Genomic DNA, 14,826 nt, shown 5'->3' with positions numbered 1-14,826 from the left:
CTGCTTTCCAGCTGGTCACCCCTTGCCCTCCCAACATGTACTGGTGCCTGGGACTGTTCCTCCCTAGGTGCAGGACCTGTTGTTTCATTTTGGTGAACTTCATGAGATTCTTCTCTGCCAATTTCTCCAGCCTCTCCAGGTCCTTCTGACAATTCCAAGATCTGATGATTAAAGCAATTCAAAGAAACTTACATTTTTTTTTTTTTTGATGATGGAGTTGAGATGTTACTTTTCATGCGTGTTTGAAAATAGGATATAAAAACTAGCTTCTCACTTATAGCACTTGAATAGGCTCTCTCAGTATTGATAGTTGACCACAGAGATCACTTATATATGACAGCGTTATGAGAAATGATGGTGGAACATATGAAAATGAAGTTCAGTCATGGTTGATTTAAAGTATGGAGGGAGGCTTTATTACTATAGAAATAATTAGGAAAATGGCTACAGTACAAAACTAAAATATGGATAGAGTTGTAGATATTAAGGCTTACTTTGGTCTCTCCAAAAAAGGAAAAGTAGCAAAGACTTTGAACTTGGGTAACCGCCAGTTGGTCCAAGGAATGCTAATTTTGTATGCTGGTAGTATTCATTGAGTTTTTTTTTTTTCCTAGTTATTTGAATGGTAGATAAATAGTAAAATAAACAAGTGTCTTAACAACAAAGTTTCAACTGGATTTAATAAATTTTTCTTTATCATGTGCTTCCAGTAGATGATGGGATATTATAATGAAATGTATATGAAGTAAAAAAAATCAAGATATAAAGATACTATAACTATAACTGTGCCCTGATAATGTAGATCATATACTGTATTTTTTACTTTATTTCACTGGTGGATCCTGAGAGAATATGCTTTGATGAATTGAAGTTGCCTGACACAGTGTATTTTCAAATAACCTAGCAGTAAGTTTTGTTATAAATCTGCAATAGTATTAATTCATACATTTGAGTAAACTCATCATTACATAATTGTAGTGAGTTTCGAGGTTAAGGAATGTAGTTACAGAGTGAGAGAGCCCAGTATAGTCATGGTAGAATTGGCAGTTTGATGCATTAAAACTTTGGAAATAGCTGTAGACTAAAATGTGGGGAAAAGAAGCCAAATTTATATGGGACCACTTAAGACAAACTGAAGAAAACCAACACATTTTTAGAGGAATCAAATGAAAAGGAACTAATATAACAGCCTAGAGAAATTCAGTGCTAAGAGATTGTGTAGGCAGTGTTAATGATAAATTTTATGATATTGTGTTCTATATTTTTAGAAAAACTGAAGGGATAGTAGATGAAAAGGCTGTTGCAGAAATCTTTCTGCACATTTCTTCCTATATAAGCTTAGAGGCATTTCCATACCGGAATACTTCTTTACGATTTTCATGCTAGAGGGTCTCTCTCAAGCTGAAGTGCTACTAGAAAAGTTTGGTGGTTTTTTTTTTTTTTTTTTTGTTTTCTTTTTTTTTTTTTTTTTTTTTTACAAAAAGGCACAAACAGATTGCTGAGATGCTGAGACTGCTTGATATTTGCCCATCCTTTTTGTACCTGGTTGTGTCTCATTAAGGCACGTGAGCATGTGTACAACAGTGTTTTTCTACACTGGTGCTTAAAACCATTTTGACAACAGTAGTAAGGAAGTTGGTAAACATGTAGCTCTTTAAATGATTTTTTTTTTTTCTGTTGAAGAAAAAAATATTGTGGATAATGCATGAGCTCCCAGCCCAGTAGCAGAACAAGTGAGCCCACAGGTGTTAGGATGGGGAAGAGCTAACTCATCATGTATTTTGGAAGAAAGTAACGCTTTACAAACCTAGTGGAGTTCCTTGAAGTAATTGAGTATTAAGATAACAAAAAGCTTTTGATGAGGCTCTTCATTTCAGCTTTTTATCAGAACTAAACTGCTTTGGGCTAGCCCTGTTTTCTGGATGGATGAATGAATTAATGGAGAACTGGTGATGAGTTTATTCAAAACAGAGAGGTCAGTAATGGAGTCTAACAGGTCTGTGCTATTTCACAACTATAAGTGATCTAAAATGGTGAATAATGATTAATTATGACAGAATAGGGAAAACTAAAGCTATAGCAATCAGAAGAAATTAATATTCATTGGTGCCTGGGAGATTAAAAGTGATAGGTGAAATTCAACATTGAGGAATGCTGAGTGAGTGCATGGGAGAAAAGCCTCTCATGTTTATGTACTTGTGTTGTTGAATGTTGAGCTAGCTTTGATTTATAGTACCTAGTTTTGTGAAAGAATCTGTTTAATACCTAGTGACTATAAAATTAACCATATTTCCGTTAGTAACTTAAAATTCAATGAAGAACAGAACAGGAAACACTGTATTGTTTACTTATGGTGTGCTCACAATTTAAATACTATTTGCAATTTTCCCCGCGGACTCAAGAAGTGTGTAGTAGAAATATAAAAGCACTGTGGAGTGGTGATGGTGAGAATTGCAATAGCTTTCATACAAGAATAATTGGAAGAGAGATGACCAAGGAAGAAATGATGGAAATGTGTAAAGCTGTGTCTTGGGGCAGGTGGGTGAAAAATCATTGTTCCTTTTGTGACTGAATAATAGCAAGCTCAAAATGAGGTACACTTTCACATGGCCTGTAGGTGGTGGAATTAAAATCTATATGATGCTGTAAATGCAAGAGATTAAAACAGGTACAGAAAATGTTTAGACAAAATCACTGAAGAAAATTGTAGCTAGAGCAGTTAAGTATGACAGTGCCATTTTTGGCTCATAAATACACCAGAGAAGTGCTACCATATGGTGGACTTGCTCATGTCCTCTTTCCCAGACACCCTTATTATAACCTCCAAAGGCAGTATATGAGTTGAGACTGACCTTTGATTTCACTCTATGTATCTATTAGAATCATAGAATCACTAGGGTTGGAAGGCACCTTTAAAGGTCATCTAGTCCAACCCCCCTGCAAAGAGTAGGGGCATCTTCAACTAGATCAGGTTGTTCAGAACCTCATCCAACCTGGCCCTGAATGTTTCCAGGGATGGATCATCCACCACCTTGCTGGGCAAGCCCATTCCAGTACCCTCATTGTAATTTTTTTTTTCCTTTTATCAAGTCTGAACCTACTTCCTTCTATTTTAAAACCATTACTCCTCATCCTATCACAACAGGCCCTGCTAAAGAGTTTCTCCCCATCTTTCTTATAAGCCCCCTTTAGGTACTGGAAGGCTGCTATAGGGTCTCCCTGGAGCCTTCTCTTCTCCAGGCTGAACAGCCCCAACTCTCTCAGCCTGTCTTCATAGGAGAGGTACTCCAGCCCTTTGATCTTTTTTGTGGCCGTCCTGTGGACTCGCTCTAACAGGTCCACATCCTTCTTATGTTGGGGGCGCCAGAGCTGGGCGCAGTACTCCAGATGGGGTCTCATGAGAGCAGAGTAGAGGGGCATGTCCCTTGACCTGCTGGCCGTGCTTCTTTTGATGCAGCCCAGGATGTGGTTGGCTTTCTGGGCTGCAAGTGTGCATTGCTGGCTCATGTTGAGCTTCTTGTCCACCATCACTCCCAAGTCCTTCTCCTCACGGCTGTTCTCAATCCATTCTCTGCCCAGCCTGCATTTGTGCTTGGGATTGCCCCAACCCATGTGCAGGACCTTGCACTTGGCCATCTTGAACTGCATGAGGTTTGCATGGGCTCAGCTCTCCAGTCTATCAAGGTCCCTTGGGGATAGCATCCCATCCCTCCAGCGTGTTTACCGCACCACACAGCTTGGTGTCATCGGCGAACTTGCTGAGCATGCACTTTATCCCACTGTCCATATCACCAGCAAAGATATTAAACAGGTCTGGGCCCAATACCGACCCCTGAGGAACGCCACTCGTCACCAATCTCCGCTTGGACATTGAGCCATTGACCGCAACTCTGAGTGCAGCCATCCAGCCAATTCCTTATCCACTGAGTGGTCTGTCCATCAAATCCATGTGTTTAGAGACGAGAACATGTGGGACACTGCGAAATGCCTTGCACAAGTCCAGGTAGATGACATCAGTTGCTTGTCCCTTGTCCACTGATGCTGTAACCCCATTATGGAAGGCCACCAAACTGATCAGGCACAATTTGCCCTTACTGAAGCTCTTTTGGCTGTTACCAGTCACCTTATTTTCCATGTGCCTTAGCGTGGTTTCCAGGAGGATCTGCTCCATGACCTTGCCAGGCACAGAGATGAGATTGACTGGCCTTTAGTTGACTGGGTCTTCCTTGTCTCCCTTCTTAAAAATGGGGGTTATGTAACCCTTTTTCCAGTCCACAGGAACCTCACCAAACTGCCATGACTTCTCAAATATGATGGACAGTGGCTTGGAAACTTCATCTGCCAGTTCCCTAAGGACCTGCAGATGCATCTCATTGGGTCCCCTGGACTTGTGCACCTTCAGGTTCCTTAGATGGTCTTGAATCTGCGCTTCTCCTACAGTAGACTGTTCTTCGTTCTCCCAGTCTCTGCTTTTGCCTTTTGCGACTTGGGCGATGTGGCTAGAGCGCTTGCTGGTGAAGACTGAAGCAAAAAAGCCATTAAGCACCTTATCCTTCTCCATGTTCCAGGTAACCAGGTCACCCGTTTCCTTCTGGAGAGGGCTCACGTTCTTCGTGGTCTTCCTTTTATCCCCAGTGTGCCTAAAGAAGCTTTTCTTGTTGCCCTGGACATTCCTGGCCAGATTTAATTCTGTCAGGTCTCTAGCCTTACTTACCTGATCCCTGGCCGCTCAGACAACCTCTCTATAATCTTTCCATGCTACCTGTCCTTGCTTCCACCCTCTGTAGGCTTTCTTTGTTTCTTTTATGTTTATGTTTTTATTCTTTTGAAGCTTCTAAGTATGGTGTAGTAATGAACAAAATCAAATCAACAGAATGTGTGGAAATGTTGGTATATTCATATGGAAGAACTCTGTGCGCACAGTAATGACTCTCTAATGTGCTGCTTTTTAATTTCAGGATGATACGAGGTATTTAAAATAGGTTATCAAACTAGATTATGAACTATTTGTAATTTCATTAAACGGATGTGATATAGAAAAGATTGTATCAGACCATGAAACTGTTTGAGTGAAGGACATTAGAAAGGACATTTTTTTCCCCTGTTCTTTTAAAATCACCTCTGAAATACTGTTACCATGTAAGATGCAAGTAGAAGTTGCATGTTTGCTATTATAAGCCAATTTACTTTAGTAATCTTATTTAACTATTAGCATAAAAGGAAAATGTCTGTGTAGACCTCAAAGCTAAACAGAAAAATTGCTCTGTAACAACAGAATAAGGTAAAACTTAGTACTAGCTGAAAATACATCAAAGCTACAATATGTATTTCGAAGTAGTACAGGATGTGCTTTATTTAAGGAAAATATATGCTAAAAACATATTGAACTCATCTAAGTAGGGAAAAAATCCATTATAAAAATGTAGCCTTTGTATTTTAATAAAGTATATTAAACTATTGGATGTATGGTTGCTTATTATAATCATGTCTTATTTTCCTTTTTCATTAAATTGAGGAGAGTATGGCTACTGTAGGTCTTGAAGGAAAAATGTTCCTTCATTTCTGTATTATCAAAAAAATCAGATGGCATAGTTCAAAGATCGAGCAAGATGGAAACAAGAAAGCTGAGTTATCTCTGCAGCTATCAGCAATAATGATTGTGTCACCTTTCATTTGGCTTTTACCCTTTTTTTTTATTAACCATTATTGATAAAACTTCATAGTGTATTCCCATCTCTGACTCGCACCACTTTCAACCAACATTGCCTTCTGACTATTGAGCTTGTGTGCTCCTCCTCCCTGTTTGTTCAGCAGTGGTACCACTTAAGATAGCCACGCTTCTGTATTTCCCTTTCTACTGGGACAGCTTGTAGCATTTGCAAGTTCTTCTGGTTTAGCCAATGTAAGTGAAAGAAAAAGGCTATTCCGTGCTTAATGTTATACAATAGATATCCCAAATATTTTATTTCCATTATTCACAATTCTCTAAAATTACCTTAAGCTTAGTCTTTTATTTACAGTTCACCATTAAAATAATACCGTGCTATTTTTTTTTTTTTCTTCAGAAACTTACTTCAGCTGAAGAAATTAATGATTTTGAGACTTCAGGATTTACAAGTCTCTTAATTATTGTAGGAATGCCACCTTACCTCTACCTTTTTAAAAATAAACATTTTTGAACCATGATAGTTTCTGGATACTGTAGCAAAGAGGAGCTGATTTATTGAAGAGCCTTTTAAATAAGCAACTCTTGGCATGCAGCTTCTGTAGGGGGATGTTTGCATGGTTTGGAAATGTAATCTGAATTGAGTGTGAGAACAATAGCTTGAACCTGTATTTCAAAGTTGGTTCTTTTTGTTAAATGTTTTACTTGAAAGAGTTCATATTTAATATCTGAAAGGCAATGTTTTCATGGTGAATTCTGAATTAAACAGTATTGAAATTTGCTGTTAAAAGTGAATTTGTACTTTTTTAATCTTTATTTTAGAGCTTTTGAAAAGATACACAACAAAATACCCAACATGCCTGGCAGACCAACTGCAACACTTTCTACACTTTTTGCTTTCTTTTTCTGCATAGACTTATATTTTGATATTTTGAAAGCAAGAGTATGATACAAAAATAAGATTAAAAATTTGTAAATATTCCCATTTGGGCTATGTTGTTGTATTCAGTGTTTAAAATCTTCCCTTTTCTAAAGAGAGAGAATGAATTTTGTCTTTTGAAGCAAACTCTGAAATGAAGCAGGTTAATTATACTCGTCTCAGAGCAAACCAGGGTTTTGAGAATTTTGTTTTGCTTCTGCTTGATGTGTGGAAGTTTTCTGTGTTAGTTGTGACCCTGGACAAACTGGTTGAACAGATTTGAAGCTTAAGGACAGACTGGACCCCAAACTTTGACATTTCATCACCATCACTTTAAAAATCCCTGAATGTGACCTAGCAGCCTCGTAGATGTTCTTTGCCTACTGCTTCTCACAGCATGGGATCCAATGCATAGAACTACCAGAACACTTTGTACTCCTGTACAAGCAGTTATCATGGTTTCTCTATTGAATTTACCAAAGAAATGAAATTCTGTAGTGGTTTTCTTGGAATATTTACTATGTATCTTTGGAAAAGGTGTCTTTTAGTAAGTTACAAAGTATTTCTCACTAAGTTGCACTTACCCTGCAGAGCTTTATTTCTACATCTGTCGTGAGTCCAAGTTGTTGTTGACCTCTTATTTATATTACCGACTCATTAACTATTTTTTTCATTGCCATTTGCTTTGCTTTTTTCTTTTTCATCATCAGTTAAGTCCAAAAAATATGATTCTTTCATACATTCAAGATGCAAAACCTGACTAAATAAATTGCTGTGAAAATATCGTGATGCTTTTCTTGATTCCTATAATTTTCATTATATCATTTCTTAGTTCAAATTAAGTCACTGTATGGAGAGGTAACTGAAAACAGGAATTTTTTATGAAATTAACAAATTTAATAACGTCCAACCTTTAAAGTAATTCTGATTATCTTTGTAGTTTTACTTCCTTACCTGTGTTTTCAGATTCTGTAGTGATTTTGCTGCTTATTCTCATTATATCTGAAGTAAATAATTTTTATCTGACATATTACAAAAGTGAGGACTGCATGCCTATAAAAAAATTTGATTTTGATAGCATTTGATTTTTTTTATAACTTAAAATCTCCTGTAGACTGAGGAGGAAAAATAGGTTTGAATTTGAAATGAGGGATCAAAGACTAATTTTTAAATCTAGATTAAGTGTGTTCTCTAATACATATTCCTGGAAAATAAGCTTTCAGAAATCTTATGCTCTAGCTTTTCTTCAGGCGTAGTTACTTGATGGATGCAGTGGTTGAAGACTAATGAATCAACTTTCAGTCCTGTATAACATAATTTTATAAAAGCTGAAAACATTCTAATTAGATTTAATCAGACCTGAAATGATCAGGTCAAAGAGCTGTTTAGCGTAATATTTCACTTTTAACAGGTCAATAACAGATAGTAAAGACATATAAGTAGGAATTGGACAAGTACATAGCAGTACTTTGCCAATATGCTTTGTTAACATCCATCAACTTGTATTTTATGACCTTCCTCTCTATTTTTGCAGTTGTCACTTAAACATTGCCTAGTTGATAAAGATGACTCCCTAATGCTATTTGAGTCTTCATGATATAATTCCCTGGAATACTTGATTGCTTTTCATTAGAAACCATATCTGTGGTTTTCAACGACAATACTTTGTTTACTTTTTCTCTGAGAGGATGCAATCCACTGAAGAATCATGTATACTTCTTGTAAAATTTAGACTTAAACTTTATCAGGAAGTTTATGGCACTTAACAAGACCTTAGAAATAGCTTCTTCTTTATTGTTGTTTTACTTTTCTGTTGATTTTTTTTTTTTTGTGGTTTTGTTTTGTTTTTGTCCTAGGGAGGTATTTCATGGTAGTAATGTCAGATGGGCTTGTGGCTGTTCATTCCTAGATTTAAGTTAGAATGCATAAAGCCAATATCTTGTTCATGAAAATTCCCTCTGAATTCAATGAATAAAAAGTGGGGGTTGACTCTTGGAATTAAATTACCATAATTGTCCTGTTTGCCAGTTGCCACTTAATGTTCAAGTGCCCACTGTGTGATATGTTGTGACTTTTTAACAGTGATGAACTCCATTAGAACTGCTATTTGTGCTTTTCATATCTGGGAAAAATAGGGTTTTTTTCATGTAAATATAGAGCTAATTATGGTAACTAATAATTCATAGAAGTATATTTGTTTTGGGTTGGATAGAAATTAAGTTTTGAAGAGTCCAGTGGAAGTGGAGGAGTAAGAGCTGTTTCATGTAACTGCTAACTGAGTCATTAAATAAACATGAATGATTCCATTTGTATGGAAAATTGATAGACAACTGTTTTTATCTTGTCTCTTCAGTTAGCAGCATGTGTAATTATTTTTCCAAACATTTCATTTTGCCTTTTTTTTTCTTTTTTTTTTTTTTTTTTTCCCCCCCCAGGATGGATTAGATGCTTTGGTATATGACCTGGATTTTCCTGCCTTAAGAAAAAACAAAAACATTGATAACTTCTTAAACAGGTGTAAGTATTTAATATTTCAGTTACTAAATAATGAAGGACTATAAATACCAGCAAAAATGAAAAATGAAAGTGGTTCTAGCTTCTTGAAAGGCATCTAGGGTTTTGGAGTGCATTAAGTTTTGGTTGCAATTTGTTTTAAGAGTTATTTATTTCTCAGTGAGGCTTGACAGCTACCTCTAAAAATCTAATCCCCAGCAGTTGAATGTCCAAGTTTGTTGCTGCTGTAAATGGTGTTGTTTTCAGTGGCACAAAGCATTTTAAGAGAAAGGCCTGTTATCTTTGTTCTTAGCAACCCTCTGGATTCCCATAATTTACTTTGTAATTTCATGTACTAATATATCATAAGCAATTAACAGTAAAACATGATAACATGTATACAGTGTCAAGAAATCGTACTAAATTTTTTTTCACTGAGTGTAGCATGTTTTGTAGACTTTTTTTAGTATAAGAGGTCTCTTTTTATTATCCCATGAAATTCCTATACTGCGTAGCTGCTGTATTTATTTGTGCATGCAGCTTATGTGTCTGCAGAATTCTTTTCTGTATTTACTCTATATTTTTCCAGTACCAGATTTCCTGCGCATTCTACTCTGTAATAACATTTTAAATTAATAAAATTGAATTTTTTAAAATAGAAGTTGTAGTTCCATAATTTAAAAACCAAAAAGGCGTTTAAGAGTTAAGTCTTTTCTCCAGGCTGCCAAACTGACAAATTCTGGAAGTTGTGGAAGACATGTTTGCAGATTCAAGACTTAATTTCTGTCTGTGTACTGAATGGGCAAGCCTTGAAATTAAACTAATGTTACTAGATTTTTGCAGGCTTAAGCATATCAATGAAATGTTATAATAAATGGCTTTTGTGGCAAATGTAAAGTAATATAGCTAAAATAATTTTTGTCTTTGCTTCATTGAAATTTATGTTTCCAAGGTGTTTTCAAGCAGTTTGCTTGGTGCAACTGTAAGCAATGATAGTGAGTTTGTGGGTTTTATTTTATATTATTCCCCATTTGTGGGAATATGAGTCCACTAGACCTAGTTGATGGCTCACTTGCGCATAAGCTAGTTGTTGAAAGGCCTAAGTTCAAATGTTCTGTTTAACTTTTCGCAGTTCAAACTATATTTTATATCGTACACCATGTTACATGCACAGTTTGTATACTTAGTTATTTACAGAGAAGGTGTGGTGAAACTCTTGGAGAAAAGAGAAGTTGTATTAGGCAAAGAAATACTCATTGCAGCAGATAACTTGAATGTAAGTTTTATGAATAATGAAATCATTAACGAGTCTCAAAGAGCTTTACTTCTGCATTTGGGGCTGAATGAAGGAAAAGAAACCTTAGGTTTATGGTCTGGTAATGAGTGTCTTGTAGGTATAAATTATATACTGTGTTGAAGTAATATGAAGGTGGAGAGCAGCCCGTATTATTTTGCTTCAAACTGTCTTTAGAACACAAATCTTGCTGTTTGCTGAAATACGAAAGCAAGCTGTGGATGTACAAGTTAGCGGCCTTAGAGGGAACTGTGAATTCTAGTTTGTCTTGAATTTTTGATTTAAAAAACCCCAAATAAATAGACGTATAGGAACATGTTCATGTTTATTTTCATTCTAGTAGAATAATGTTTGAAATATCTTTTTGCAGTATTAGCTGTCCAAACAGTTTGCACCATTATTCTAGAACTTTGAAATTAACTTCTAGATTGCAAATAAAATGGGAGTTTGCTTCTTTTAATTTTTAGACCAATTCCCCTATAAGCCAGTCCTTATCCCCTCTTATTTTTCTTTGGTTTACATTGCATATTTGTGAAGCCTCCAAAATCTGCTTCAGATGCCTAAGATCATGAGATTTATTTTTGCAAATGTAGAACCTTATTAAATTCCTGCTATACAGAATTAAAAGAATAAAGAAATCAATATTCAAGATAGTTGAGAGCCCTACCTTGCAGCAGAGACGACATTTATTTCAAGACAGCATCTAAGATTATAATAAAACTTCAGGGCAAGTTGGAGAATGTGTTCTATTGCCATGGGAGCTTCCTCAGCTGTTCATACAGTGTAAGATGGCTGGGTCCTCCACTGTTAGTGGGAAATATGGAATTGCCTATTTAAATATATTGCAGCCTGGTAAATCTTGTTTAACAGATCTTAGCATACAGACGTCGAATTTCCAGCACTGTTGTTCCTGTATTGTATTGTCTGAAGATAACTGAGTGTTACTGTGTCTCTCAAGCAGTGAATTGCAATTTGCAACTACTCACGAGCCTGGTTTACATTATTTAAAAATCTTTAGCTTAGATTACTCTTCAGATGTATTTTCGTTAACTCCGTTTTGACCACAGATAAGGCTTGTGGTTGAAAACCATGTAAAGCATTTGTATTGTTCCTAGCTTTCTTTTGCACCAATGTCAAGATTTTTCATTCAGAAGCGATGGACCACGTGTTGTGAGATTACTAGGCAGTAAGGTAACAAACTACAAAATTATTGTCATAAGAATTGCTGTGTTTTAGTTCCATGCAGTTTTACTCATCGTCCACTATAGGTCAGTTTTCACCAGGGCAAATAAGGCAACGCATTATTTTTTTAAATTGCTGAATATTTTGATCATAATATGAAATAATTTGTCAGAATTTGCAATTTTAATATAATTTATTGAAATCAGCTAGTGGTATGCTGCATTGTAAAAGGATGGTTTTACATTAGACAATAATGCCACAGAATATTTATTCAAACAAAGCTATGTTTGTTCCTGCTGCGGTAATAAAATCTTACTGAGTTTTAATTGTACATATGCTGCTCTTGTTTTAGATAATGGCCAGTGTAGGTAGAAATCTAATGGTAATTTTCTCTTGTCTGCGTAATAATTTTTAAAAATATTAAATTAAAAAATTACATTTATCCTCCTTTGTCTTCCCCTGTGCTTACTTCTTTCTAAACTTGGCTTTTAGGCTGAAAATATTATTTTTGAAAACAAACTATCGTTGCATAATTTAATTTATTAGAAGCGTATCTGTTTTAGTAGATGTTTCTTGCTTTTAGAAATACTGAAGCATGAAGCTTTTCCATGTAATTTCATGCCAGTGTTGACCCACATGGATTAAAATAGACTGTTTTAATCTTTGACCAAATTTGGAATTAGAATATCTGCCCACTGGGAGTTTGTAAGTTATTGTAGTTTATAGAATGACAGGTTTATATAAATAATTGCAGTGATTCCCACTGCATGTTTTAAATTAAAATCTACTTTTTTGAGTATTAGAAATAATAAAAGTGCATAAAAGCAAAAGCTTATTTTTAAAAAATAGTTTCTTCAAGTGTCTTCTATGTGTACTTTATGATATTTTCTCAGATGTGTTGCATATTTGTCCAGAAATAATGTTTTAATACTGATCAGCTCACAAGCAAGATCGTACTGGATATGAAATTTTTGCATAGCTCTTTTTTTGCAAGTAATTTTAAAAAATTCCCAAACTAAGACCTCTGGTAATTTGATTGTACAGTGGAATCCTTGCATTATGTTTATGTCAAATTTTGGTTTCTATGGTAATGAGAATGAGGTCATGCATTCTGCAAAGAGGTTTCCAAAAGTAAGTCCCCTCTTTATACAGCACATCTTCTTATAACTGTGAAAAATTGAAATGAGATTGATGGGTTTAATTAAATTAATTATGTATGAAATGTGAATTTTCTTTTTGGTAGATAAAGACACAGTAAATAAAATGAGAGATCTGCGCATGAAAGCTGAAGATTATGAAGTGGTGAAGGTGATCGGTAGAGGGGCCTTTGGGGAGGTTCAGTTGGTAAGTTATGTTTCTATTTGTACATTTAAATGTACAATTAAATGTATTAATGTGTTATGTAGTGTTTGTGTGTCAATTTCTGAATACAGTGTTCAGAAGATGCAGCCTTAGAATATAGTCTTTAGCTCAGTGAATTTTTTCTTCTTCTTATCCCATGGAGATGTTTTTGAGAATCTCGTATTTCAGTACTCTCAAAGTGCACAAGTACTTGCTTTGCTTTGTAGTCATGCTTCTCTATTAAAATAAGATGGAATGATTATTCCTCATGAGTAAAATTAGCCTTTGCCACTGTATACATGGACACTTAAACAAATTTTCAGGACTAGAAGAATTTCTGCCAGTTCAGGGATTACACCAGATTTTTGTGGACATAGTGCTCACAGATGAGAGATGTTGTATGGTGTTTGTGATAGATCAGCAACCAGGCTTGTTCATCCTGCTGTACTGAATTGAGAACTGATGGGAGAAATTGAAAATATGGCAGCAAGTATCCACTTCTGCTAGTGAATCTGGAAAATGCTTGGAGTTTTAACTTTTCAGTATTTAACAGATGCCAATATTTGTCCTTTTAAATACATGTATCTACAAATCACAAAGTGACTGTTACGCCTTTGGACTTCTATGTTGAGTAGTTCTAGCAAGTATTTTAAGAGCAATGTATATATTGTCAGATAATGGAATATAATTATTCTGTAAACCTACAGTATATAATTCTTTATAAAACTTGTTTAATAGTGAAGCAGGAAAAGTAATATATTCAGCGGTGTTCTTCATATGTTAATGTGGCAAACTAATATGTTCTGTATGTTACATTTGTCTTCACAGGTAAGGCATAAATCCTCAAGGAGAGTGTATGCTATGAAGCTTCTGAGCAAATTTGAGATGATAAAAAGATCAGATTCTGCATTCTTCTGGGAAGAAAGAGATATTATGGCTTTTGCTAACAGTCCTTGGGTTGTTCAGGTATAGTGATATTCTTATTTTAAAATATTGTCACTATGTAATAGTTTCATTACAACTCCGCATGACTTGGAATTACATGCTTTCATTTTTAGCTTTTCAAAATATTTTTGGCTTCATTGGTCTGTTAGGTAAATACATTATTAACATCAGGATAGCAGATACTGCACTTGCCTCAAAACTGTATTTTGTCTTAACATTTACAAGATAAGCTGTTCTGTTTATGATTAAAATTCTTTGCCAGATATATATGTTGATGAGCCTGCTCTGTAGGAATTCTTTGAGGCATCCAGCATACAAGAAAGATATACTTACGAGACAGCTTCTGTATGTTCTAATTTCTGTGTGTATATTTGATTGCAAATTGTGCCCATTCTGGTTATTTTTTCCTCATTTCAGTGTTATTACTGACAATTTTTATGGGGGCATTATTGTGTTTGAAGATTCTAAGAAGTGCACCTGAAGCAACCATCATGCATTGTGTGTATATGTTAACTTGTTCATTTAAACTGTTCTTACCCTTAAGCATGTTCATGCTTCTGTTAGATTGGAATTAAACAAAGTCATTCAAGATTTACCTAAATCAAATAGGTAACTACTTTCTGTTTGAGAGTGGTTGACCAGGATAGTGCTTCTGTGATTTTAAAAAACTTTTAAGTTGGGAAACTTAAGTATATTCGGAGTACTCTTGTTGAACAGAACATTGACAACTGTAAGGGAGATATTTTTACTTAATTGTTTAAAACTTAAACTCACTTTATAAACAATAAATACATTAACAATAGAATAATAAATATTTAGTGATAACACAGAGCGAATCAGGCAGTACACTAGTTTCATGTTTACATTTTTGTCAACTAGCATCCCAGTGAGTAAGGAAGCATTTTGTCCTCTTATGCAATGAGCATTCTTTGAAATGATCTCAAAAATTATTGCACCAAATTTATTAATCTTAATTTGTTAACAGGC

The 14,826-nt window shown here is 35.2% G+C and overlaps 1 protein-coding gene across 3 annotated transcripts in view; it reads left to right on the top strand.

Annotated features, from left to right (window-relative positions):
* ROCK1 (Rho associated coiled-coil containing protein kinase 1) overlaps positions 1 to 14,826 on the top strand; it is a 90,903-nt gene that overhangs the window by 24,352 nt on the left and 51,725 nt on the right. For 2 of the 3 annotated variants that reach the window (XR_015257679.1, XM_010129313.2), the window contains exons 2-4: positions 9,020 to 9,101; positions 12,797 to 12,897; positions 13,723 to 13,860. Coding sequence is in view for 2 of the 3 variants with exons in the window: in XM_010129313.2 (XP_010127615.1) it covers positions 9,020 to 9,101; positions 12,797 to 12,897; positions 13,723 to 13,860 (321 nt within the window). In the remaining variant the exon portion in view is untranslated. The remainder of the gene's footprint in view (positions 1 to 9,019; positions 9,102 to 12,796; positions 12,898 to 13,722; positions 13,861 to 14,826) is intronic. The other variant, XM_086740697.1, reaches the window with a different exon arrangement.

The sequence above is a fragment of the Chlamydotis macqueenii genome, chromosome 2 (genome assembly GCF_036417535.1).
Source record: "Chlamydotis macqueenii isolate bChlMac1 chromosome 2, bChlMac1.mat, whole genome shotgun sequence".
NCBI lineage: Eukaryota > Metazoa > Chordata > Aves > Otidiformes > Otididae > Chlamydotis > Chlamydotis macqueenii.
This window is presented reverse-complemented; position numbering and strand designations above follow the sequence as displayed.